General features: G+C 39.5%; 1 protein-coding gene across 2 annotated transcripts in view; it reads right to left on the bottom strand.

The window, feature by feature from the left end:
* Positions 1-3,102: 3,102 nt before the first annotated feature.
* The window catches only part of KCTD9 (potassium channel tetramerization domain containing 9), an 84,080-nt gene continuing 59,214 nt past the window's right edge, over positions 3,103-27,968 (bottom strand). The window contains exons 10-12 of one of the 2 annotated variants that reach the window (XM_060409178.1): positions 9,378-9,483; positions 7,766-7,899; positions 3,103-7,266 (exon numbers count right to left, since the gene is read on the bottom strand). In XM_060409178.1, coding sequence (XP_060265161.1) covers positions 7,225-7,266; positions 7,766-7,899; positions 9,378-9,483 — 282 coding nt within the window. In that variant the 3' untranslated portion in view covers positions 3,103-7,224. The remainder of the gene's footprint in view (positions 7,267-7,765; positions 7,900-9,377; positions 9,484-27,968) is intronic. The other variant, XM_004004178.6, reaches the window with a different exon arrangement.

Raw genomic sequence — 27,968 nt, 5'->3', positions numbered from 1 at the left:
GTGTGTATACACATGCACAAAAAATATATATTCTTCTTCAGGTGCTTTTCCCTTATAGGTTATTACAAAATATTGAGCGTAGTTCCCTGTGCTATACAGTATGTCCTTGTTGTTTATGTTTTATATATAGCAATGTGTATCATCTGCTGATCCCACACTCATTTATCCCCCACCTTTTTCCTCTGGTAACCCTAAGCGTGTCTTCTATGTCTTGGATTCTAGTTCAGTTTTGTAAATACGTTCATCTGTATCATGTTTTGAGATCTCACACAGAAACAACAGCCTATGATGTTTGTCTGGTTTACTTAGTATGATAATCTCTAGGTCCATCCATGTTGCTGCAAACAGTATTATTCCATTCTTTTTTTTGGCTAAGTAGTATTCCATCCTGTATATACCACATTGTCTTTCTTACAAGCCTTCTACAGTATCAAAAAGGTAAGGAGAAATGTTGCAGTTTGAATGTGCTAAGTGCAAAAATAGCCAGCCAGAGGTTCAGCTCATTTCAGTAGATGGTTATTGAGTTAAAAGACACAAATCCCTATGCTAAAGGTCATGGGAGTACAAAGATGAGAAATAATATGCTATGTGAATGAGGCTAACCTTGCTCATTATTACAGCCCTGCAAAGCAGATCTCATGATCTAAATTTCAGAGATAGACATTCCAACCCAGAAGTGAGCTGCTGGACGTTATATTTACACAGTAAAACCATTTTAAAAAGAGAACCATTACTCTTTATTATATTTATTTGAATACATGATTATCTTCTCCTAATTTACCCCAGTAAGTCATGATACTCTACGATCACATCTTATTTAAACATCTATTAAGTCGTCCCAGCATTTAGTCAGCATTCAATAGATTGGAATGAATGAATGAAAGGTAAGGACCTTTTAACCTGATTAGATCTGTTTCCTTTTCTGCATCAAAGATGTGTTTTAACTGACTCAGAATTAAATCTTCATGTCCAGTTGGATGAAGGTCTGTTACATTCGCTACGCTAAGCAGTAAATTGTTTCAAAATAACTGGATGTGTATTCACTTTAGAGTTAAGATTGGAAATTTCTCCTTGAGTAGGATGCTAGATCAGTCAGCTATTGCCCAATGTCCTCTGGAAATAATTACATCTGCAAGGATTTTGGCGTAACAAGCAATGTTGGTCCACCCAAATAAACTTCTTTGCCCAGACACCTCTGTGGAGGTTGTCAGATCTGTGATAGGGTAGAGAAGAGGATGAACTTTAATTGCAAATCTAGGGGGAATTAGAAAATAATAAGTGATTAACTTTTTATCTCATTTAGACACTTTGAATAATTTAAGCACCATTCTGACATGGAGGACTGGAACCTCATCTCCCTAAGAAGGTAATGAGAGGCTGGTTTTCAACAAGAGTCCATTTTGTTTGAACGATGGATGCTGTTTAAGTTGTGATGTGCTTGTAACAGTATTGCTGAAGCAGATATGTCTTTGGTTGAGACTAATGAAAGGGGAGTTGAGACTTTGACCCTTGTCATGTTAATCTTTTATCCCTGCTTAAGCTTCCCTGGATTACTGGTAGCCAACTGACATTCAGTCTTTGAAAAATGCTTTGAAATTTTTAGATGAATGCAGCCACATGGTCTGTGAATTCCTTCACTATACGTCATGCCCTTGAAGCCTGCCTTAGCACTGTCATAGATCTCAAGGGCAAAGGCCAAACTTGTTTCTTTCTACAGCACCAAATCGGGTATCAAACAAATATACAATTAGTGGAATGTGGAGGTTTGGTGACAAACTGATCCTTGTCACAGTTCCAACGACAACTCAATTTGCCATGAAGCTGAATTTAGTAAATAGGATTTAAGTAATCGAATTTTACAGTTATACACTTTTTCCCCCCTAAATTTATAAATCTGCTAAATTTTAAAATATGGCTCTATAAAGGGAAAATGGCTGCTTTTAGCATTTAAAAAAAGCACCTCAAAATTACTAAAATGTAACAATAATGATTTAGTAGGTAGAGCTAGTGGTAAAGAATCTACCTCCCAATGCAGGAGACGCAAAAGATGTGAGTTTGATCCCTGGCTCGGGAAGATCCCCCGGAGGAGTAAATGGCAACCCACTCCAATATTCTTGCCTGGGTAGCCCATGGACAGAGGAGTCCATGAGGTCACAAAGTCAGACACAACTGAGTGAATGAATATAACACACACAATCTTGCTGAATGACAGATGGAAACCTTCTTTGTCCTAATGTAAAATCTCAGCAGGAAGGACTCATGAACTCCTGCTGACATATCTAAGGTTGTGACAGGGTTTCAGATAATTAATCCTTGCATAAGGTACTTTGTGAAAAATAATAACTGCTTTTCCTTGTAGAGTTGTACCTTTTAAAGACAATATTTCCTTGGAGATTTAAAAAAACTATTAGGGTTTTTCATATATTAAAGATGATTTAAAGTTGACTAGGAGTAGATTTATTGCCAGTTCATAAAATGAACACTTGGAGAAAATACCCCCAAGTCTTGATTTATGATGGTAAACTTTTTAAGAAAATGAATATATATTTCATTGCTTTGAAATTATAGCTAAAAGACTATTACAGCATAATACATGTTGCTCTAAACATGAGTACAAGTTTTCTCAATGTAGATCATTAGCTTATCTAGTTTAAAACCCTTTTCTAGACTTTCCCACCCCTCCCCAAACATCTGTGTTTTAAACCTATGTGTACAATCATGTTTCACTGCAAGGGTTAATGGGAGTTTTGAAATGTTCCTTCCTGCTTAAACTTCTTTCTCCTGGTTGTCAAGCAAGAACACTTTAGGGACAATGTATTTCAGAAACCTAACAAAGCTAACAGGTAAAAATGTTCACCAGCTGAAGAATAACACACATGAGTTACTGGAAGACAGCCTTTTTTGTTCAGCATTAAGGAAATGTCTGTGTTGTTAGCGTGGTAGATTTTAAGAGGAGGATCATAAAATAATCATGCTTCAAGAAATAAGTTTAAAAGCACTTTCTTCTTTTTCACACAGACCTCTGGGCTGGTCTTAAACGTATACTGAAGAAATTAAGTAAACTTGGAAAGTTTTAATTTTCAAAGCAAGACAAGAAACGCCTTTTCAACATTTCACATCGTTTATTAATGCAGGACACATTAGATCCAAAATCTGCATTTTCTAAGCATACTGTGTTTGGATCTTTCAGAGTCTTCTGCAGGTTTAGGTTATGTCTACAGAGGTACCTTTAAGTGGATGAACAACACATTCTCTAATTATTGAAAATATAGTACAGAGTGAAATGATTTAAATATAATTTAGGCACATATTGATTATGAAAATAGATTATCTCTCAATACAATACTTCTCTGTCTCGGTAAAAATAATAAAGCAAAGAAAATAATTCATTTCTGAAGTTGCTTTCCTTCGCCTGTAAAGGTCTGTCTCCTCCCACTTATGCATATGTACCCTTTACTGTTGAGGAAAGCTTTGCATATGTATAGAAGAATAAGCTATGTGAATACTGAAGACATGTCATTCTCCCACAGGAGACAAAGTGGTTTTTAACGATTCCTTGCCTCACATGGATGAGTCTGGAGAATTCAGAACCCATTTGGACACAGCTTACATCCCTGCTCTTGGGGTTGACATAAGGACACACCAGTTACTGGTAAGGAAGTTCAGGCCCTGCCCCTGCAGAGCAAGTGACTCGAGGAAGCCAGGCTAAAATGTATTAAACTACAACACACCAGAACTATAAGAACCAAGGTGCTGACTGAACTGGTAGTCCATCTTGGAACCAGCCAAATATCTTTATTTCTATTTAAGCTTTTTGATAACTATAGTCAAACTGTCAGTTTAAAATTCTTTGCTCCCCACTGTAGGGTCAGAGCTACAGTTCTGTTGACTTCTGAAAGATGAATCTGCCATATTCATTCATATTTTATAGCTTTGATGGCAGTGCGTTTGGATTTCACACCTATTTCCAAGCTGGCCCTGTTTATCTGGCATTTGAGTTCAATGAATGTTAATTATGCACCTTCGGTTTTTGGTTTTCAACTCTCTTCCTATGCTTGTTTTGACTATACAGGGAGGAAGCTAAGCAAGTAGTGTAAATACATAAAATTGCCTGGGCTGGCATGGAGTGGAACTTGCAAGTTGAAAACCTCAGTTAAAAGCTGTAGGTAAACTGTTCACCATCCAGAGAGTTCCACTGCAAATTTAGCTGACAATGATGTATATATGATGTCTCTTTCCTGCCACTTTATCTCAATCAGTAACAGGGTTTCTTTAATTTAGCTACTGCTTTGTACTTTAAAAAAAATTCTTAAAATGAACCTGAAAAGAGAGCCTTGGGGAGTCTGATCTTACCATCTTCACACGGTGCGACAGGTATTCAAAGTAGGAGAGGCCCCACTAAAGCTATTTAGAAACCTGAACAACTTCTGCAAAATTGTAAAGTTCAACAATTTAAATATCCATACTGCATCTAGAGAGTCAATAAATATAATTGCATATGTTGTGCTTTTCATAAATTAAAATCCTCAAATGCATTTCAAACCCAGATGGTATTTCAACATCATGCCTATTTAAAAGCAAATATAATAGATACTATTTATTCCTGGTTGCAAGGCCACCAGGCCAATCCCCCTACTCCACTCCAAAGGCAGCAATCTAATCTAGCTTCCCTAAATCTACTGAAGGAGTGCTTCTCTGTTAAAAATCAGAATGTGGGGGGAAAAAGTCACTTTTTCCCCCTTATGCACCTCTGAGAACAAGCATAATCCTCTAAATGTTTTTTTAATTCCCTTACAGTGTTATTTCTTCTAGGTAACCGAGTGGGTGGGGAAAGAAGAGTGATAACTTTTGTCGTCTTCGGCAACTTCCTCCCTCCAGGCCTCTCATCTGACGCTCTGTGACATGTGTAGTGGCGTCAGCATCTCTTCAAAGATGGCGCCCTTCACGTTGGAACCCCTCAGGTTGGCTTCTTGAAGGTCACACCCAGACAGGTCACAATTCTGCAGGACACAAACAGAATTCATGGAACTAACAGATTAAAGGGCTTATTTGTTCCTTCTTAAAATGGTTCCTGGGGCATATCAGGAAAAGGTTCCTATAGAATAAAACTCAGTTATTTCTGGAAAACTTTCATAAGTTTTAGGAGAAAGCCATATTTTCTTCTATCTGTATTTTTTCTCTCTAGTTGATGCTTACTCAGGGTGACCACCACAAATTATATATAAACAAAGGTCAATGATGAAGCATGTCCCTTTTGAATTTTAAGCATTTAAAATCCAGAATGTATATAAACAATTTTATGGGCTTCCCTGGGAATATGGGGCTTGAATGGAAGCAGCTCCACTGACAAACTCATAGGGTCTGAGCATCAGAAACTGATTTCTGGGACCTGAGATAATCTTTATTCTTTTTCTAAAAATTTATATTGGAGTCTAGTTGATTTTGGAGAAGGAAATGGCAACCCACTCCAGTATTCTTGCCTGGAAAATCCCATGGACAGATCAGCCTGGCAGACTTACAGTCCATGGGGTCACAAAAGTCAGATGACTTAGTGACTAAAACACACATAGCTGACATACCATGTTGTGTTAGTTTCAGGTATACAGCCAAGTGATTTAGTTAAACATCTCTTTGGGGCTTCCCAGGTGGCGCTAGTGGTCAAGAACCTGCCTGCAAATGCAGGAGATGTGAGTTGGATCCCTGGGTCTGGGAAGATCCCCTGGAGGAGGGCATGGCAACTCACTCCAGTATTCTTGCCTGGAGAATCTGATGGACAGAGGAGCCTGGTGGGCTACAGTCCATGGCATCGCAAGAGAGTCAGACACGACTGAGTGACTTAATGGTTTTACCACAATCCATGAACAATAATGAAAGGCATGGGGGTGAGGAAGACTCAGATTTTTAAACAGAGAAAGGGATTTTACTTAATAATTAAATTGTATCATGTAACTGCCTAACATTAACATTCTTAGAGTAAGGAATTGCTTTTAACCCCCCAATTATGTATACAATTCAGTGAGTTTTAACAGATCTATATACAGCAGTGTAACCACCACGACTGGTAGCTGCTTTCAAATTTCCCTTGAGATCACAGAGTGACAGATGGGACAGGGATTCTGGCTAAGTCCCTGGGGATGATGGTTAGAGAAAAGGGTGACTGCACATAACCTTTATAGGATAGAGGGTTAGCAGCTGCCCCAATAGTCATCCTGATTAGTCTTTGCAATCAGATAAAGGGAGGCTTTCTACTGTTTAAATAAAGAACTCATGTGTAGTCACATGCTAACTGAAACAAAGGAAAAAGATCCTCATCTTAGGTGACAGTAACAATATTTTAAAAGTTAAATAACTGTACTTATAATAGGTTTATACCTTCAGTCAAGCTGGTTCTTTTTGCCTTCAGGTTCAACGGGGCCTGCTACTATGCTGCTAAGAGCTATCAAGAGAACAAGGTGAATTCAGATGAAAGATCTAGATGTTGGCTATGATATAGGATCACCTAATTAAGGATCGTATTTTAGACCTTAGGACTGAATAAGACTGCATAGGAAGGAAGTATAGAGTGAAAGAAGGATAGACAAAAACACAGAAACAGTACTCTTAGTATAACAAAAAAAGAGCAAGATGAAAACATTTTTAAAAAATCAACAAGCTAAATGTTAACATACTATTCTCTAGAATCCAATCTATGCCAGATTTTCTTGTATAGGTCTGTATTGTTCAATACAATACTCTTAGTCACATATAGCAGTTTACATTTAAATGAATTTTAATTAAACACAATTTACAAATCCATCCCTCGGTTGCTCTGGCTCAACAGCCAGATGTGGCTGGTAGGTGCTGGACTGAATAGCACAGCCACAGGACATGCCCATTGTTGCCGAAAGAGCTGTCAGTGATACACCCCCATTAACAGCTGTGCGGTCTGCCAGCTCAATCTGCAACTCAAGATGATATATACCAGACAATTCTGATGAAAAAGATGACTGGCTGCACAGAATCAAAGTCTCAGGCTGAGATTCAAAAAAGAATATGATGCCAATTTAGAACAGGCTTTCCCTGAACCTGATTTCAAACATTTCAATTTCTCAACAAGTTTAAGAAATAATCTGACCCCATTTAATTGTTTGGAATTCAAATTTAAGAAAAGCACAATCAAGTGGATTAAAAAAGCATATATCAAATGTTATCTACCTGAGGGAGATCCAAGGAAAAGAGGAGAAATCAGCTCAGATTGAATGCCAGATGAATCTTCAAATATGCAATCTAGAAAAATGGTACTGATGAACCTATTGGCAGGGCAGGAATAGAGACGCAGAGAACAGACTTGCGGACACGAGGCAGGGAAGGAGAGAGCGAGACAGAGTAGCACTGACCTATACACACTAGCTTGTGTAAAATAGATGGTGGGAGGCTGCTGTATAGCGTGGGAGCTCAGCTCAGTGCTCTGTGATGAAATTAGAGGGACGGGGTGGGATGTATGTCTACCTATGGCTGATGTTGTAGTACCAGCAGAAACTAACAACATTGTAAAGAAATTCTACTCCAGTTAAAAATAAAATCTGAACCTAGCATCTGTAACTTAGGTAAGCAGACTGCTCTGGAATTCAAGTTTGTTTAAACAAGCAACTGAAAGAAAAGCATTCCATCAGCCTGGCTGGCACGTTACCTGGCAGTATTGAACAGCCAACTACTTTGTTTTATTTCAATACATTTTGCAGGAGCTACTCAGTCATTCTGGATGAACAAAAACTCAGTGACTCACCTCCAAATCAGTTCCTGCCAGAGTTGCCCCTCTGAGGTTACAGTTCTTCAACTTTGCATTCTTTAAGGTTGCAACTCTCAAGTTAATTCCTGTCATTTGACTTCCTTCCATATCCACACCTTTCAGATTAGCACCTAAAGTGAATATATTTTAGGAGCCGTTGAACTTAAAAATATTTATAATCATTTGTCTTCAAAAGATGCAAGATGACTTAACAGGGATGAATCTTGACCTCTGCGTCCTCTGGAAATGACTGAATTATAAACCTGTCTCTTGACCAACACACATACACATGGAGTTCTTTGTTAACAATCTGTTTGCTTATACTATGAATTAAGAATTCATGTTTTAGTCTGTATTTTTGAGGGAGGAATTCAATTTGGTCCTAGAGTTTACACTTTTAAATATGCCTCCAAAAATTTATAGTGATAGAAATGAGTTATGTGTCTGCTGCTGCTAAGTCGCTTCGGTCGTGTCCGACTCTGTGCGACCCCCTAGACGGCAGCCCACCAGGCCCCCCATCCCTGGGATTCTCCAGGCAAGAACACTGGAGTGGGTTGCCATTTCCTTCTCCAATGCATGAAAGTGAAAAGTGAAAGTAAAATCGCTCAGTCGTGTCCGACTCTTCATGACCCCATGGACTGCAGCCCACCAGGCTCCTCCATCCATGGGATTTTCCAGGCAAGAGCACTACAGTGGGGGGCCACTGCCTTCTCCATATGTGTCTTCTAGATATACAAATAAACAAAATGACAAGTTCATGGACAAAACAAAGCAATAAGGAATTCATAAACAAAACATTACATCCAAAAGTGATAAAAAACTGCCTGGCTTTGTGCAAACTGAAGTTCTTCATTTTGGTCCACAATAACATGTATACTATCATGTGAATTGAATCGCCAGTCTATGTCTGACGCAGGATGCAGCATGCTTGGGGCTGGTGCATGGGGATGTCCCAGAAAGATGTTATGGGGAGGGAGGTGGGAGGGGGGTTCATGTTTGGGAATGCATGTAAGAATTAAAGATTTTAAAATTTAAAAAAAAAAAAAAAAAAAAAAAGACTATAGTGTTCTGTTATGGTGCCCTGGAGGAAGGATGGAGGAAGGGATAGTTAGGGAGATGGGGATGGACAGGTACACACTGCTATATTTAAAATGGATAACCAACAAGGACCAACTATATAGTATAGGGAACTCTGCTCAATGTTATGTGTCAGCCTGGATTGGAGGGGAGTTTAGGGGAGAATGAATACATGTTTATATATGGCTGAGTCCTTTTATTGTCCACCTGAAACATTCACAGCATTGTTAATCAGCTATATTTCAATATAAAATAAGTTTAAAAAACAATGCTATTCTGTTTGAACATTTAAGATGTTGATACTTATCTCCAACTGAGGCTTCCTTAAATATTGGAGGCCACATTTCCTGAGTTCAGCATGCTGGTTTCCATTACTGAGACCAAACAATGGCTTAGCCCTTTGCAAATCCTCTAAGACAGAAGAAATGTTCCTCCCTATGGTTATGTCTTACCAGTAACAATTATTTTGCTGGACTTTTTACTTAATGGTGTGTTTTTACTTTAAAGAAGGTAATTACAGAGACACTCTTACCTTCTAAATTGGCTTTAAGACCAGATGGATCTTCAAAATTACACAGCTTCAAGGATGCTCCCTCTGCATTAGAACACAGCATCTTGACGCCCTGGAGATTTGCACACTGGTCAAGGAAAGAGTAAAGTCTGTGTTTATTATGGTTCAGAAGTTTGTTTGGACTAGAAAAAATTGGCTCAAACAGTAAAAAAAAAGAAAAAGAAAAAATATATACTCGAAATCAACTATTTTGTTTACAATAATTGTGAGTTTTTTAAAATAGTTGTTTTAAAAGAAAAAAAGCCAAATAAACAATAGCATTCCTGCTTTACATGAAAAGAGTTTAGATAAAGAAGCTGGGGAGGGAGGACCATGACATCCCTATTTCTATTTTTATAAACAGCTCAGCTCATGACAATGTAACAGTTAATGTCTGAAGAAAGCATCAAGTTGTTAGGGATCTAGATCTTCTCTTATTACTGCAGGAATGAAATTTCTGATGCTCGGTAATGTTGTCACTACCTTCATTTCAAAGGTTGGACTGCTAAGGCCAGCAATGAAAGGTGCCATCTAGCTACAAACACCACCAAGGTGCTTGTAGGGTCTTTCTGCGCCAACCATCACTCCAAAACACTGTCAACCCTGAGTACCCAAATGGCAGTTCAAGATATAAAGAGGAAAAAGTCAGAAAGTACATTTTGGAACTTTAAATTCAATGCCATCAGGTCTGATGTCTAACAACTACTGGATATGGCAGGAAGCGATCTATAAAGTCAGTAATAACATTAGACCTTTGCTAATTGGGGCCGAAGTAGAAGGTAAAAAGTATTTTAAAAACCCTCAGACATTACAGAAATGATAATTGCAGTTGTTATTATAATTAGATCAATGAAGAAATCTAAATGCCCAAGCCTGATTAGGGCTTCCCTTGTAGCTCAGTCAATAAAGAATCTGCCTGCAGGGCAGGAGACCTGGATTTGATCCCTGGGTCGGGAAGATCCCCTGAAGAAGGAAATGGCAACCCACTCCAGCATTCTTGCCCAGAAAATCCCACGGATAGAGGAGCCTGGTGGGCTGCAGTCCATGGGGTTGCAAAGAGTTGGACATGACTGAGTGACTAACACTTACTTAAGCCTGATTAAGTTATGTGATAACCATACCAAGAAAAATCCTTGTCTCATAAATGCAGTTTTATTCACCCACAGCCAATTCTAGTGAACAGAAGATAAACTACAGACCATTTCAAATCACAGATAACTGACAAACAGGTTTGCATTTCCATCCATGCCTGTGCTTTAACACAAGTTAGATCAGAAGCTCAGACTGACAGGTAGGATAATGAGGACCTAGAATATAACTCAAAGATGATTAGATTTTATGTACTTGAAAATATATTGTAACAGGACAGGATGGTGATATCTGAAAATAAATCTCTCTGGTTCTTGATGTAATGCTCCCAGGTAGAATGTAAGTATTATCAAAAGTTCCCAAGGTTATTATGTAAGTACTGCTCTCTACTCAAGGCTGTACTATGAATTCTCACAAAGAAATATATAAGAAACTCAGTGAGATTTTTTTGTCTTCAAAAACTGCAAAAAGTATTTCACCCTCTATTCATCAAATGGTAAAAGCAGGTCACCAACAATGACACCTCAGAATGCAGCTACTAAGGAAATCAGCATTATAGTTAGAAGATTTGGGCTATTTACTGTATCAAGGGGCAGTGGTTTTGATGAAAGCAATTATTACTGTTTTTGAAAAGGATAATGATATTAAGATTATGCTTAGGGCTTCCTTGGTGGCTCAGTGGTAGAGTTTGCCAGCTAATGCAGGAGACATGGGTTTGATCCCTGGTCCAGGAAGGTCCCACATGCCATCAGGCATCAAAGCTCGGTGCACAACTACTGAGCCTGTGCTCTGAAACCCATGTGCTGCTAACTACTGAAGTCCAAGTGCTCTGGAGCCCATGCTCTGTAATAAGAGAAGCCACCAAAATAAGAAACCCTGCGCACTGCAATGAGAGAGCAGTCACCACTCACTGCAACTAGAGAAGGGCCTACACAGCAACAAAGACGCAAAACAGCCAAATAAATAAATAAATAAAACTATTAAAAAGCAAAAGATTGTTTGAAAAATGGTCCTTGTCTTTAGGAGAATAAAATATTTACAGGTGAAATAAGTTGCTTCAAAAATACTTTGTAGAGAGGTATAGACCATACACAACTGTTTAAACACTGATACTGTTGATGCGGACTAATGGAGATATAAAGGGATTCACTACACTAGCTCATTTTGGTCTATATTTCACATTTTCCAAAGGAAAAAGTCATCAAAAAAGACATAAGGAAAAGAAAACACCTGCTTTAGAGTCTTAGCACTAATGCTGCAGCCTTTGGGGCTTGGGTAAGGGCACGTTTAGGTTTCTTAGTCTGTAAGACAGGGTCATACTCATCATCAGAGTCCCTTCCAGGTCTTATCATCTGTTCAGTCTTGCACTGGGAATGTGCAATGGATTCATAAAAGCTGGATTACTATACCAGCTTCTACACAGCAGGCTAAAGTCAGTAATGAAAGGCAGATCAGGTAGGAGACACATTCTAAAGGCACTGACACAACAGAGGGTGCAGCTCAGACATGAACCCTGATAGCAGCTAAGGTCACCTTGGTTGACAGCAGAATTAGAGGGTTCCTACAGAAAGGTTTCACAGCCCACAAGGGATCAACCAGGGGAGAAGTTCAACAAGAGGGGTGGGAACATCAGGTGCATCTTGTGCTTCAGTTCAGTTGCTCAGTCGTATCCGACTCTTTGCGACCCCATGAATCGCAACACGCCAGGCCTCCCTGCCCATCACCAACTCCCAGAGTTCACTCAGACTCACGTCCATCGGGTCAGTGATGCCATCCAGCCATCTCATCCTCTGTTGTCCCCTTCTCCTCCTGCCCCCAATCCCTCCCAGCATCAGAGTCTTTTCCAATAAGTCAACTCTTCGAATGAGGTGGCCAAATATTGGAGTTTTAGATTTAGCATCATTCCCTTCAAAGAAATTCCAGGGTTGATCTCCTTTAGAATGGATTGGTTGGCTCTCCTTGCAGTCCAAGGGACTCTCCTCTCAAGAGTCTTCTCCAACACCACAGTTTAAAAGCATCAATTCTTCGGTGCTCAGCTTTCTTCACAGTCCAACTCTCACATCCATACATGCCCACTGGAAAAACCATAGCCTTGACTAGACGGACCTTTGTTGGCAAAGTAATGTCTCTGCTTTTGAATATGCTATCTAGGTTGGTCATAACTTTTCTTCCAAGGAGTAAGTGTCTTTTAATTTCATGGCTGCAGTCACCATCTGCACTGATTTTGGAGCCCCCAAATATAAAGTCTGACACTGTTTCCCCATCTATTTGCCATGAAGTGATAGGACCAGATGCCATTCTTTTCTGAATGTTGAGCTTTAAGCCAACTTTTTCACTCTCCTCTTTCACTTTCATCAAGAGGCTTTTTAGTTGCTCTTCACTTTCTGCCATAAGGGTGGTGTCATCTGCATATCTGAGGTGATTGATATTTCTCCCGGCAATCTTGATTCCAGCTTGTGCTTCTTCCAGCCCAGCGTTTCTCATGATATACTCTGTATAGAAGTTAAATAAGCAGGGTGACAATATACAGCCTTGGTGTACTCCTTTGCCTATTTAAAACCAGTCTGTTGTTCCATGTCCAGTTCTAAGTGTTGCTTCCTGACCTGCATATAGGTTTCTCAAGAGGCAGGTCAGGTGCTCTGGTATTCCCATCTCTTTCAGAATTTTCCATAGTTTATTGTGATCCACACAGTCAAAGGCTTTGACATAGTCAATAAAGCAGAAATAGATGTTTTTCTGGAACTCTCTTGCTTTTTCCATGATCCAGCGGATGTTGGCAATTTGATCTCTGGTTCCTCTGCCTTTTCTTAAACCAGCTTGAACATCTGGAAGTTCACAGTTCACATATTGCTGAAGCCTGCCTTGGAGAATTTTGAGCATTACTTTACTAGCGTGTGAGATGAGTGCAATTGTGCAGTAGTTTGAGCATTCTTTGGCATTGCCTTTCTTTGGGATTGGAATAAAAACTGACCTTTTCCAGTCCTGTGGCCACTGCTGAGTTTTCCAAATTTGCTGGCATTTTGAGTGCAGCACTTTCACACCATCATCTTTGGATCTGAAATAGCTCAACTGGAATTCCATCACCTCCACTAGCTTTGTTCGTAGTGATGTTTTCTCTGGCCCACTTGACTTCACATGCCAGGATGTCTGGCTCTAGGTGAGTGAGTGATCACACCATTGTGATTATCTTGGTCATGAAGATCTTTTTTGTACAGTTCTTCTGTGTATTCTGGCTACCTCTTCTTGTGCTTAGCTTACCTCATATTCTGTGGACACTGCAATACATATGACTCTTCATCAGCAGCCATTTTCAAGTGCCAAAGAGAATTAGCCACTAGTTTTTACTTTCACAGCCCGCACACTCTGGGTGGTGACTCCTCAACATGAGCCATTTTAATCAATAAACTTGCAGTTCTGCAGCACTTCAGTATGTATCAGTTAAATTTACATAGGCCATTGCAAGACAAAGATGGCAGAGTAAAAGGACCTTGAACTCGTATCTTATGAGCACACCAAAATCACAGCAAATGAATATCCATAAAAATGACCAGAATCTACCCAAAAGAGATACTCTATATCCAAAACACATAAAGAAGAAACCACGAGATGGTAGGAGGGGTGCACTTATAATACAGTCAAACCTCATACCAGCCAGGTGGGCAACCCACAAACTGGAGACTAATTATATCACAAAAGTTCTCCCACAGGAGTGAGAGCTCTGAGCCCCACCCCAGGCTCCCCAGCCTAAAAGTCCAGCACTGGGTGGAGGAGGCCCACAGAGCATTTTGCTTTGCAAGCCAGGAGGGCTTGATTGTAGATTGAGGGAAACAAAGGGGACAGTGGGAAGGAGATTCAACTCTTGGACAACTAAGATAAGATCTTACACACACCGGAATCCAGGTCAAAAGCACCGATTCCATAGAAGCCTGGGCTAAACCTACCTGCTGGTCTTGGAGGGTCTTCTAGGGAGGTGGGAGGTGGCAGGTGGGAGGCAGTTGTAGTTCTCACTGGGTTAAGGTGGTGGTGGACACAGTGGCAATCTATGTGAACTCCGGCTGGAGGCAGACATCTTGGGTCCCTGACACCAAGACCTGGCCCCACACAACAGCATGTAGGCTCCAGTGCTGGGACGCCTCAGGCCAATGAACCAACAAGCCAGAAATACAGCCCCAACTATCAGCAGACAGGCTTACTGAGCTCATAGAAACCTCTAGACATGCCCCTGGACATGGCCTTGCCCACCAGAGGGCCAAGACCCAGCTCCATAGACCAGTGGGCAGGCATGAGCCCCTCCTGCCAGAAAGACTGCACAAGCCTCTAACCAGCCTCACAGGGGGCAGACACCTGAGGCTAGAAAACTACGATCCTGCAGAACTAGTCCATAAATATGAGTCAGAAACTACGCTGGGATCAGGCTGGTCCCTGGCCCTTAATGATGAGAAGGGAGTATACTGCTAGACACACAGGACAGCCCCCACTGAGGGTCACTTCCCCAAGGTTGAGAAATGTTACTAAGCTACTACATACATAAGAAATACAAATAGAAATGTAAACAAAATGAGACAGCAAAGGAATATATTCCAGACAAAAGAACAAGATAAAATCTCAGAACAACTAAGTGAAGTGGAAATAGGCAATCTACCTGAGAAAGAGTTCAGAGTAATGATCGTAAAGATGATCCAAGAAAAGAATGGAAAAGAATGGATGCAGAGGGGGAAGTTGCAAGAAATTCTCAGCAAAGAGAAAACACAAAGAATAAACAGAGTTGAAGAATAACTGAAATGAAAAGCACACAGAAGGAATCAACAGCAGAATAAATGAGGCAGAGGAACAAGGAGAGAGAAGAACTGTCTTCTAGTGAGTTGGAAGACAGACTGGTGGAAATCATTGCTGTGGAACAGAATAAGGAAAAATAATGAAAAGAAATGAGGACAGTTTAAGAAACCTCAGGGAAAAATGTCAAATGCATCAAGAATTGCATGATAGAGGTCCCAAAAGGAGATGAGGGAGAGACAGGGCCTGAGAAAATATCTGAAGAGATAATAGCGTGGGAAAGGAAACAGTCACCCAAATCCAGGATGCACAGGGCATCCTGTTCAGTGTTAACCCAAGGAGGAACGTGCACAGACACAAAATAATCAAACTGACAAAATTTAAAGAGAAAATATTAAAAACAACAAGGGAAAAGCAGCAAATAACATACAAGAAAATCCCCATAAGACTAGCAGCCATTCTCTTACGAGAATCTCTGCAGGCCAGAAGGTAGTGGCATGATATATTTAAAATGATGAAAGGGTAAAACCTACAACCAAGAATACTCTACCCAGCAAGACTCTCGTTCAGATTCAATGGGAAATCAAAGCCTTTACAGACAAGCAAAAGAATTCAGCACCTAAGAGAACTCAGCATCAGCTTTACTACAAATGCTAAAGGAACTTCTCTGCAAAGAAAAGGCCACAACTAGGAACAAGAATATTAGGAAACAGGAAAGCTCACCAGTAAAGGCAAACATACAGCAAAGGTAGGAAATCACCACACACAAATACAATATCAAAACAAGTAATCATGAGAGGAAAGGAGTATAAATGCAGAATTTTAAAAATATATTTGAAACTAAGAGATCAGCAACTTAATAATGTATCCATATAGACTTCTATATCAAAACCTCATGGTAAGCATAAACAAAAACATCAGTAATAGATATATACACAAAAAAAAAGAAAAAGAAAGAAAATACAACATTAAAGATCATCATCAAATCACAAGACAACAAAGGAGGAAAGGAAGAAAAAAGACCTACAAAAACAAACCCAAAACAATTAACAAAATGGCAATAAGAACATACATATGGATAATTACCTTGAATGTAAATGGATTAAATGCTCCAACTAAAAGACAAAGAATGGCTGAATGGATACAAAAATCAAGACCCAGAGATATGCTATCTATAGGAGACCCACTTCAGAGCTAGACACATACAGACTGAAAGTGAGGGGGCAGAAAAAGGTATTCCATGCAAATGGAAATCAAAAGAAAGGTGGAGTAGCAATACTCAAATCAGACAAAACAGACTAAAATGAAGACTGTTACAAGAGACAAAGATGCACCCTACATGACCAAGGGAATAAATCAAGAAGATATAACAATTACAAATATATGTGCATCCAAAATGAGAGCACCTCAATATAAAGCAAATGTTAACATACATAAAAGAAGTAATTGAGACTAACACAGTAACAGTGGGAGACTTTAACACCCCACTTATACCAGTGGACAGAACATCCAAACAAAATCAATAAGGAAAAACAGGCCTTAAAAGGAACATTAGACCAGATGGACTTAAGTTGATATTCATACAGCATTCCATCCAAAGTAGCAGAATAGGGCTGGTGCATGGGGATGACCCAGAGAGATGTTGTGGGGAGGGAGGTGGGAGGGGGTTCATGTTTGGGAACGCATGTAAGAATTAAAGATTTTAAAATTTAAAAAATAAAAAAAACTAATGCTGGGAAAAAAAAAAAAAGAATGGAAGGAAATAATAGTTTACTTTTCTGTATTTGCCAAAATTCCCGTAATGAATACGTGTTGCTTTCACAAGAGAAATATATAATTTTCAATGGTGTCAAAAAAAAAAACAAAGTAGCAGAATACACATTCTTCTCAAGTGCACATGGAACATTCTCCAGAATTTATCACATGCTGGGCCACAAAGCAAATCTTGGTAAGTTTAAAAAAACTGAAAATTGTATCAAGCATCTTTTCCATCCATAATGCTATGAGATTAGAAACCAAATCCAAGGGGAAAAAAAATTACAAAAACCACAGACATGTGGAGGATAAACGATATGCTAGTTAACAACCAATGGATCCCTGAATAAATAAAAAAATATCAGAGCCAAATGAAAATGAAAAAATGACAATCCAAACCCTATGGGATGCAGCAAAAGCAGTTCTAAGAGAGAAGTTTATAGCGATAAAAACTTACCTCAGAACAAAAGAAAAATCTCAAACAAACAACCCAGTGTTACACTTAAAGCAACTAGAGAAAGAACAAACAAAACCCAAAGTTAGTAGAAAGAAATCATAAAGATCAGAGCAGAAATCAATGAACTAGAACTACAGACTAATAACTGAAAAGATCAATGAAACCAAAAGCTGGTTCTTGGAAAAGATAAAAAAACAAACAAAAAAGAACACCTGATGAACCTTTAGCCAGACTCACAAGGCAGGGGGGTTGGGGGGGTGGGTAGGCGGGGAAAGAAGGCCCAAAGGAATAAAATTTAAAATGAAAAAGAAGTTACAACAAACACCATGGAAATGCAAAGGACCATAAGAGACTATCACAAGCAACTATATGCCGATAAAATTGGCAATCTAGAACAAGTGAACAAGTCCTTACAAAGGTACAATCTTGCAAAACTGAACCAAGAAGAAATAGAAAACATGAGCAGACCAATTACAAGTACTGAAATTGAATCTGTGACTTTAAAAACTCCCAAGACACAGAACTCCAGGAGTATTAAACATCTATTAAACATTTAGAGAAGAATTAATAGTTATCCTTCTGAAACTTTTCAAAAAACTGCAGAGGAAGGAGCACTTCCAAACTAGCTCTGTGAGGCCAGCATCACCCTGCTACCAGAATCAGATACCACACAATACCATCTTTCTAGATTCCAGATGCATGCGTTAATATACTACATTTGTTTTTCTCTTTCTGACTTATGGAGAAAGAAACATCAACATATATACACTATCATGTGTAAAAGATGGACAGCTGGTGAAAAGCTGCTATATATTATAGGGAGACCAGTTTGGTGCTGTATGATAATCTGGAGGGATAGGATCGGGGGAGGGGAGGGAGGCTCAAGAAGGTGGGGATACATGTATTATTATGGCTGTTTCATGTTGTTGTACGGCAGAAACCAACACAAATTATAAAAACTAAAATACAAAAAAGAAAAAAGATACCACACAAAAAGGAAATTATAGGCCAATATCACTGATGATATTCGACTAGACACGGAACAACAACTGGTTCAAAATTGGGAAAGGAATATATCAAGGTTGTATATTGTCACCCTGCTTATTTAACTTACACACAGAGTACATTAGGCAATATATTGGGCTGGATGAAGCTCAAGTTGGAATCAAGATTGCTGGCAGAAATATCAACAACCTCAGATATGCAGATGACAACCACCCTAATGGCAGAAAGTGAAGAGGAACTAAACAGCCTCTTGATGAAAGTGAAAGAGCTGAGTGAACAAGCTGGCTTAAAGCTTGACATTAAAAAACTAAGACCATGGCATTCAGTTACATCATGTCCTTCATGGCCAAATACATGGGGGAAAATGGAAAACAGTGACAGACTTTGTTTTGCTGGGCTCTAAAATCACTACAGATGGTGATAGCAGCCATGAAATTAAAAGATTCTCCCTGGAAGAAAAGCTATGACAAACCTAGAAAGTGTATTAAAAAGCAGAGATATCACTTTGCCCACAAAGGTCCCTCTAGTCAAAACTATGGTGTCTACAGTGGTCATGTACAGATGTGAGAATTGAACCATCAACCCAGAATATTCACTGGAAGGACTGATGCTGAAGCTCCAACGCTTTGCCCACCTGATGTGAAGAGCCGACTCATTGGAAAAGACCCTGATGCCGAGAAAGACTGAGGGCAAAAGGAGAAGGGGACAACGGAGGATGAGATGGTTGGATGGCATCAACAACTCAAAACATGAGTCTGAGCAAACTCTGGGAGACAGTGATGGACAGGGAAGCCTGGCTTGCTGCATTCCATGGAGTTAGTTGCAAAGAGTTAGACATGACTGAGCAACTGAACAACAAATAATTGATGAACACAGATGCAAAAATCCTCAGCAAAATATTGGCCAACCAAATCCAACAATGCACTAAAAAGATCACATATCATGATCAAGTGGGATTTATCACAGGGATTCAAGGATTTTTCAATATCTACAGACCAATCTGTGTGATTCACTATGTTGACAAATTGAAGAGTGAAAACCTTATGATCATCTGAATCGATGCAGGAAAAGCTTTTGATAAAATTCAACATGGATTTATAACAAAAACTCTCCAGAAAGTGGGCATAGAGGGAACTGACCTCAACATAATAAATATGTGGCAAACCCACAGCTAACATCATATTCAATCATAAAAAGCTGAAAGCATTTCCTTTAAGATTAGGAACAAGACAAGGATATTCATTCTCACCACTTTTACTCAACACAGTTTTGAAGTCTTAGCCACAGAAGAAAAAGGAAAAAAAGCTATATTGAAAAAATACTATCACTGTCTGCATATGACATGATACTTTACATAGAAAATCTTAAAGATGCTATCAGAAAACTACTAGAGCTCATCAATAAATTCCGATAAGTTGTAGGATAGAAAATTAATACAGAGGAACCTGTTTTATTTCTATATATTAACAATGAAAGATCAGAAAAAGAAAGGAAACAATCTTATTTACCACTGCAGCACAAAGAATAAAATACCTAGGAGTAAACATATCTAAGGGGGCAAAAGACTAATACTCCAAAAACTATAAGAAGCTAGTGAAAGAAATTGAAGATACAAACAAATGAAAAGACATACCATGTTCTTGGACTGGAAGAATACTGTCAAGATGACCATACTACCTAAAGCAATCTACAGATTCAATGAAATCCTTATCAAATTACCAATGGCAATTTTTACAGAACTAGAACAAAATTTAAATTTGCATGGAAGTGCAAAAGATCCCAAATAGCCAAAGCAACAGAGACACCAAAGATGGTGGATTAGAAGGAAGTGCGCTCGTCTTTTGTGAGAACACCAAAATCACAATTAGTTACCGAACAACCATCAACAGGAGGATGTTAGAACCCACCATAAAAAGATACTCCATGTCCAAGAACAAAGCAGAAATGGCAAGAAGATGGTAGGAGGGGCACAATCAGTTTTAAAATCAAACCTCACACTCCCCAGAGACTTGGAAACAAACAAAACCCTGTGCACACCAGGACCCAGGGAAAGGAGCAGTGACCCTCCACAAGAGACTGAGCCAGACCTCCTTATGAGTGTATGAGTGTCTCCTGCAGAGGCATGGTGAGCAGTGGCCTGCCACAGGGACAGACACTAGCAGCAGCATTCCTGGGAGGCACGGCATATGGCCTAAGTCCTCTTGGAGGAGGTCGCTAATAGTCCCACCACAGAGCCGCTGGGTGGACAATCCACAAACTGGAGAAAAAACAAAAGACGTTCTTGCACTCTCGTGAAAGTTCTAGGCCCTGCAAGAGACTTCCCAACATGGAGATCCGGCAACAGGGCAGGGAATCTGACCTTGATGGCCAGCAGGATTTGATTAGAGAACTTCCACAGGACCAGGGAAACAGAGACTCTGGGAGGGCACAGAAAAAGTTTTCTGCGCACCAGAACCCAGGAGAAAAGAGCAGGGAGTCCACAAGTGACTGAGCCAGACTTGCCTGTGAGTGTCTGGGAGTCTGCAGCAGAGGCGTGGGTTTACAGTGGCTACTGCAGGGTCAAGCGCACTGCTAGCTGTAGTCCTGGGAGGCACAGCATGCTGGTATAAGTCCTTTCGGAGGAGGTTGCCTTTATACCTACCATAGTGTCTATAGCCTGTGATAGAGACTACAAACTCTAGGACTGGGCCACCTCAGGCCAAACTACAGGGAGGAAGCACAGTCCCACCCATCAGCAGAAAACTGGATTAAAGTTTTACTTAGCACTGGCCCTGCCACCAGAGCAAGACCCAGTTTTCCCTACAGGCAGTGCCTCCTATCAGGAAGCTTACACAAGCCTCTTGTCCTCAGCCATCAGAGGGCAGACAAAATGAAAATCATAATCACAGAAAACCAACCAAAATGATCACATGGATCACAGCCTTGTGTAATTCAATGAAACTATGAGCCATGTCATGTAGGGCCACTCAAGATGGGCAGGTCATGGTGCAGAGTTCTGACAAAAAGTGGTCAACTGGAGAAGGGAATGGCAAACCACAGGATTCTTGCCTGATGAACCCCATGTTCAGTATGGAAAGACAAAAAGATATGGCACTGAAGGAGGAACTGCTCTGCTGCACCTCCCACCCCACCCCCAGGGTAGGTAGGTGTTCAGTATGCTACTGGAGAGGAGTACAGAAAAATTCCAGAAGGAATGAAGAGGCTGAGCTAAAACAGAAAGGATGCCCAGCTGTAGATGTGTCTGGTGGTGAAAGTAAAGTGCGATGCTGTAAAGAACAATATTTCATTGGAAATATTGGGAAATCCAGTATTAGGTCCATGAATCAAGGTAAACTGGAAGTGGTGGTCAACAGGAGATGGCAAGAAGGAACATCGACATTTTAGGAATCAGTGCACTAAAATGGACCGGAATGGGTGAATTTAATTCAGATGATCATTATATCTACTACTGTGGGCAAGAATCCCTTAGAAGGAATGAAGTAGCCCTCATAGTCAACAGAGTCCAAAATGTAGTACTTGGGTACAATCTCAAAAATGACAGAATGATCTTGGTTCATTTCCAAGGCAAACCGTTCAATGTCACAGTAATCCAAGTCTATGCCCCAACCACTAATGCCAAAAAAGCTGAAGATGAATGGTTCTATGAAGACCTGTAAGACCTTCTAGAACTAACACCAAAAAAAAAAAGATGTCCTTTTCATTATGGGGGACTGGAATGCAAAAGTAGGAAGTCAAGAGATACCTGGAGTAACAGGAAAGTTTGGCCTTGGAGTACAAAATGAAGCAGGGCAAAGGCTAACAGAGTTTTGCCAAGAGAACACATTGGTCTCAGCAAACACCCTCTTCCAACAGTATAAGAGAGGACTCTACACATGGATATGACCAGATGGTCAATACCAAAATCAGATTGAATATATTCTTTGCAGGCAAAGATGGGTAAGTTCTCTCTACATAGCCAGCAAAAAGAAGACCTGGAGCTGACTACAGCTCAGATCAGCAGCTCCTTACTGCAAAAATCAGATTTAAATTTAAAAAAGTAGGGAAAACCACTAGGTCACTAAGGTATGACCTAAATTATGATTATATGGTAGAAGTGACAAATAGATTCAAGGGATTACATCTGATAGACTGCCTGGAGAACTACAGATAGAGGTTTGTACCACTGTATAGGAGTTGGTGATCAAAACCATCCCCAAGAAAATGAAATGCAACAAGGAAAAATGGCTCCTTGAGTAGGCCTTACAAATAGCTAAGAAAAGAAAAGTGAAAGTCAAAGGAGAAAAGTAAAGATATACCCATCTGAATGCAGAGTGCCAAAGAACAGAAAGGAGAAATATGAAAGCCTTCTTAGGTAGACAATGCAAAAAAAATAGAGGCAAACAATAGAATGGGAAAGACTAGAGATCTCTTCAAGAAAATTAGAGATACCAAGGGAACATTTTATGCAAAGATGGGCACAGTAAAGGAGAGAAACGTAAGAATCTCACAGAAGCAGAAGAGATTAAGAGAAGGTGGCAAGAATACATAGAAGAACTGTACAAAAAAGGTGTTAATGACTCAGACACAGTGGTGTGGTCATTCACCTAGAGCCAGACATCCTGGAGTATGAAGTCAATTAGGCTATGGGAAGCATTAGTACCAACAAAGCTATTGGAGGTGATGGAATTCCAGCTGACGTATTTCAAATTCTAAAATATGATGCTGTTAAAATGCTGCACACGATATGCCAGTAAATTTGGAAGACTCAGCAGTGGCCACAGGACTGGAAAAGATTTCATTCCTATCCCAAAGAAAGGCAATGCCAAAGAATGTTCAAATTACCACACTATTGTGCTCATTCCACATGCTAGCAAGGTAATGCTCAAAATCCTTCAAGCTAGGCTTTAACACTGCATGAACCAAGAACTTCTAGATGGTCAAGCTGGATCTAGGAAAGGCAGAGGCAACAGATCAAATTGCCATCATCCGCTGGATCACAGATAAAAGGAATGTCAGAAAAACACATACTTCATTTACTATGCTAAAGCCTTTGACTGTGTGGATCACAACAAACTTTGGAAAATTCAAGAGATGGGAATACCAGACCCCTTACACAGGGGTTTGTTTGCTGACAAACCTGTGTACAGGTCAAGAAGCAACAGTTAGAACCATCATGGTACAACAGATTGGTTCAAAACTGGGCAAGGAGTATCTCAAGGCTGTGTATTGTCATTCTGCTCATTTAATTTATATGCAGAGTACATCATGCGAAACACTGGGCTGGATGAATCACAAGCTGGGATCAAGATTGCTAGGAGAAATACCAATAACCTCAGATATGCTGATAACACTACCCTAAAGGGAGAAAGCGAAGAGGGACTAAAAAGCCTCTTGATGAAAGTGAAAGATAAAAGCAAAAAGCTGGTTTTAAACTCAACATTCAAAAAACTAAGATCATGGCATTCGCTCCCATTACTTCATGGCAAATAGATGGAAAAAAATGGCAACAGTGACAGACTTTATTTCTTTGGGATCCAAAATCACTGCAGATGGTGACTGCAGCCATGAAATTAGTACTGAATATAGTTCCCGTGATTTACAGTAGGACCTTATCTGTTTTATGTACAGTAGTAGCATGTAAGTATTGTGTATCTTTACAATTTTTTAAGTAAACTGAGATAACCCAGTGAATAGCCTACTAACACTCTCCTGGCACCTAAATATGATATGCTGGGTGACAAGGGCTTATAGAACTGGAGACCCAAAGAGTTTCCACTTTCTCTGACCAAGTTATGATAATAAAACAATCTCTTAAGACCAGGAGAGTTCCTGGGAATGGTGGGAGTTCCAGTGTAGCCCCTGCTAGGTAAGCAGACTGGTTCTTGCTATAGCTGTTTGGTTAGCTGGAAGGGCAGTCCTCTATCCAGGATGCAGTTAGTGAAGGGAACATGGCCAGAATGATCATGCGGATCATTCTCAGTGATGCAGTCGATACCAGTTTACGAAGGTCTGTGGGCACCTTGGTCAGGAGCCTGAATTTTATTCTAAGTCAAGTGAGAATCTGCTGTGGAAACCTATATAGCTCCATTTCTCCTGTATATTTATCTCAAATATTTCTGCTGTGTTCACAAACGGGTAGAAGAAATAAGAGGACAGAATGAATAAACAGAAAGATGTTCAGACAAGGGAATTACTGGGTTACGATTCACTTGGGGAAGACTAGCATAAAAATTAGTTGAATCTATCTATTTTGGTACTATCAAGGACAGAAGGAAACAAGATGATAGAGTGTGAGGTTTTCATCTTAATCTTGATGAAGGAAACTAAGAAAGCAACCAAAGTGAGACATTTCCATGTTTTTGTCTCTGCAAACATTTAACCAAAGAGGCTGGACTTAGGGCAGGAAGAATGTTGAAAAAGAGAGGTGGTTGGGATGATGGGTCAAATATAAGGGGGATGAGATTTCCCAGGGAAGATGAAAAAATGAAAGTGTAGTATCAAGCGAACTGAAGGTCTGTCTCTGTATCCAGGTATACATCAGAGAAGCATCAGTGTTGAGAGCAACCATTCTGTTCCTGATTGGATTAGATTTTGTGTTTGTTTCCATGAAATTAAAAGACGTTTGCTCCTTAAAAGAAAAGCTATGGAAAAACCCAGACAGCGTATTGAAAAGCAGAGACATTATTTTGCCCACAAAGGTCCAATTCAATAAAAGCTATGGTTTTTTCAGTAGTCATATATGGATGTGAGAGTTGGACCATAGAGAAGGCTGAGCACAGAAGAACTGATGTTTTGGAACTGTGGTGCTGAATAAAACTTTAGAGTCCCTTGGACAGCAAGGAGATCAAACCAGTCAATCCTAAAGGAAATCAACCCTGAATATTCATCAAAAGGACTAATACTGAAGCCGAAGCTCCAATACTTTGGCCACCGGATGTGATGAGCTGACTCACTGGAAAAGACCCTGATGAAAGACTGAAGGCAGGCAGAGAAGGGGGCAACAGAGGATGAGATCGTTGGATGGCATCACCATCTCAATGGATATGAGTTTGCTCAAACTCTGGGAGACAAGGAAGGACAGGAAAGCCTGGTGTGCTGCAGTCCATGGTGATCACATAGAGTTAAGACACTACTGAGCGACTGAACAACAACAAAGATATTGAGAAAGAAACTGGAGCTGGAAGAATCATGCTCCCTGACCACAGTAATTAAAACAGTATTGTGCTGGCACAAAAACAGAAATATAGATCAAGGGGCTAAAATAGAAAATCCAGAAATAAACCCATACCTATTGTCAATAATGTATGATAAAAGGGCAAGAATATACAGTGAAGAAAAAGTCTTTTCAACATGTGATACTGGGAAAACTGGAAAACTACATAAGGAAACTAGAACAGTATCTAACATCACACACAAACTAAACCCCAAATCAATTAATGGGGTTCTAAATGTAGAACTGGATGCTATAAAACTCCTAGAGGAAAACCTAGACATAACACCCTTGTACATAAATCGTGACAGAATCTTTTTGGATTCATTTCCAAATGAATAGAATGATGAAAATAAAAACAAAAATAAACAAATGGGACTTAATTAAAAGCTTTTGGACAACAAATGAAACCATAAATAAAATGAAAAGACAAGCTATAAAATGGGAGAAAACATCAGCAAACCATGCAGCCCCCAAGGTCTTAATCTCCAAAATATAGAAACAGCTCATGCAGCCCAGTCATAAAATGAGCAGAAGAGCTAAACAGATATTTCTCCAAAGAAGACATACAGATGGCAAACAGGTACATGAAAAGATGCTCAACACTGCTAATTATTAGAGAACCTCAAATCAAAACTACAATGAGTTATCACTTCATACCATTCAGAATGGCCATCATCCATCAAAAAATCTACAAATAATAAATGCTGGTTGAGAGTATGGATAAAAGGGAGATCTCCTACACTGCTGGGAATATAAACTGGTACAGCCACTACAGAGAACAATGTGGAGGTTCCTTAGAAAACTAAAAACAAAGCTACAAAAATCCTGCAATCCCACTCCTGGGCATATATCCGAAGAAAACTGGAATTCAGAAATATAAATGCACCCCAGTATTCACAGAGGCACTATTTACAGTAGCCAAGACATGGAAGCAACCTAAGTGTTTATTGACAGATGAACAAATAGAGAAGCTATGGTATATACAGACACACACGCACAGTAGAGTATAATTCAGCCATAAAAAGAATTTTAAAATGCCATTTGCAGCAATATGGATGGGTCTAGAGATTATCATACTAAATGAAGTAAACCAGACAAAGATAAATATGTATGATATTGCTTATATTTGGAAGCTCAAAAAAATTAATAAGATATAAATGAACTTGTTTCCTACACATGAAGGGACTCAGGCATAGAAAACAAATCAGTGGTTACCAATGGGCAAAATGGGATGGGAAAAGGGATAAATTAGCAGGTTGGGATTAACATATACACACTACTATATACAAAATAACCAACAAGGACCTACTGTGTAGAAAGGAAACTGTAGTCAACAGTTTATAATAACCTATAAGGGAAGAGAATCTGAAGAGGACTATATGTATATGTATGTATACACATGTATGTATATGTAACTGAATTGCTGTACTGTATACCTGACTGCCAAATGATACTGTAAATCAACTACATTTAAATTAAAAAATTATATACAAATGATAAACAGGTATATTGGCCTTCATATCAATGATACAATATGGGTAGAATAAGCATTTAAAGAGAAGAAAATTATGGTTCAGGCTCACAGTAATGCTATAATTAAACAAAACAGTGAACCAGTTATATTCAATGATCCAGTCTATCTTTTTCCCCATTTCCTAACAGAAACCAACCAAACTGTCTCTCGCATTTCTGAATTTAAAAGCTAGGTCCCTCAAACTTTACCTTTATAGTGTTAGTGTTTTGCTTATGTTGCTTTTCAGTTTGATCCTCCATCATAACATGGAACAAGTAGGGTAAAAATAATGGAAATGTGTGTTGGCAGATTTTGTTATTAGATCTAAATTTCATATAAAAATACCTTGCAACTAAGGAATAAACCCAAAATTATAAAATTCAAGAAATACTTATTCAATGACTACTACAAGCAAGTTAATACATTAGGTCCTATTAATTGAAAGGGCTTTCCTGGTAAATCTCAGCTGGTAAAGAATCCACCTGCAATGCAGGAGACCCCAGTTCAGTTCCTGGGTTGAGAAGATCTGCTGCAGAAGGAATAGGCCACCCACTCCAGTATTCCTGGGCTTCCCTGGTGGCTCAGCTGGTAAAGAATCTGCCTGCAATGTGGGAGACCTGGGTTCAATCCCTGGGTTGGGAAGATCCCCTGTAGAAGGGAATGGCTATCCACTCCACACAGACATGGACCTTGATATTGAGCAACTTAAAGTTCTTAGAAGTTATATTTCACTGTTGGTTTTACATATATCCTCTCACCTCAAATAGGTTATCTGTTATATAAATGCAT

This window comes from Ovis aries, chromosome 2 (assembly GCF_016772045.2).
Source record: "Ovis aries strain OAR_USU_Benz2616 breed Rambouillet chromosome 2, ARS-UI_Ramb_v3.0, whole genome shotgun sequence".
In the NCBI taxonomy this organism is placed as follows: domain Eukaryota; kingdom Metazoa; phylum Chordata; class Mammalia; order Artiodactyla; family Bovidae; genus Ovis; species Ovis aries.
Note: the sequence above shows the minus strand (reverse complement) of the source record. Positions and strands in the feature narration are given on the sequence as shown.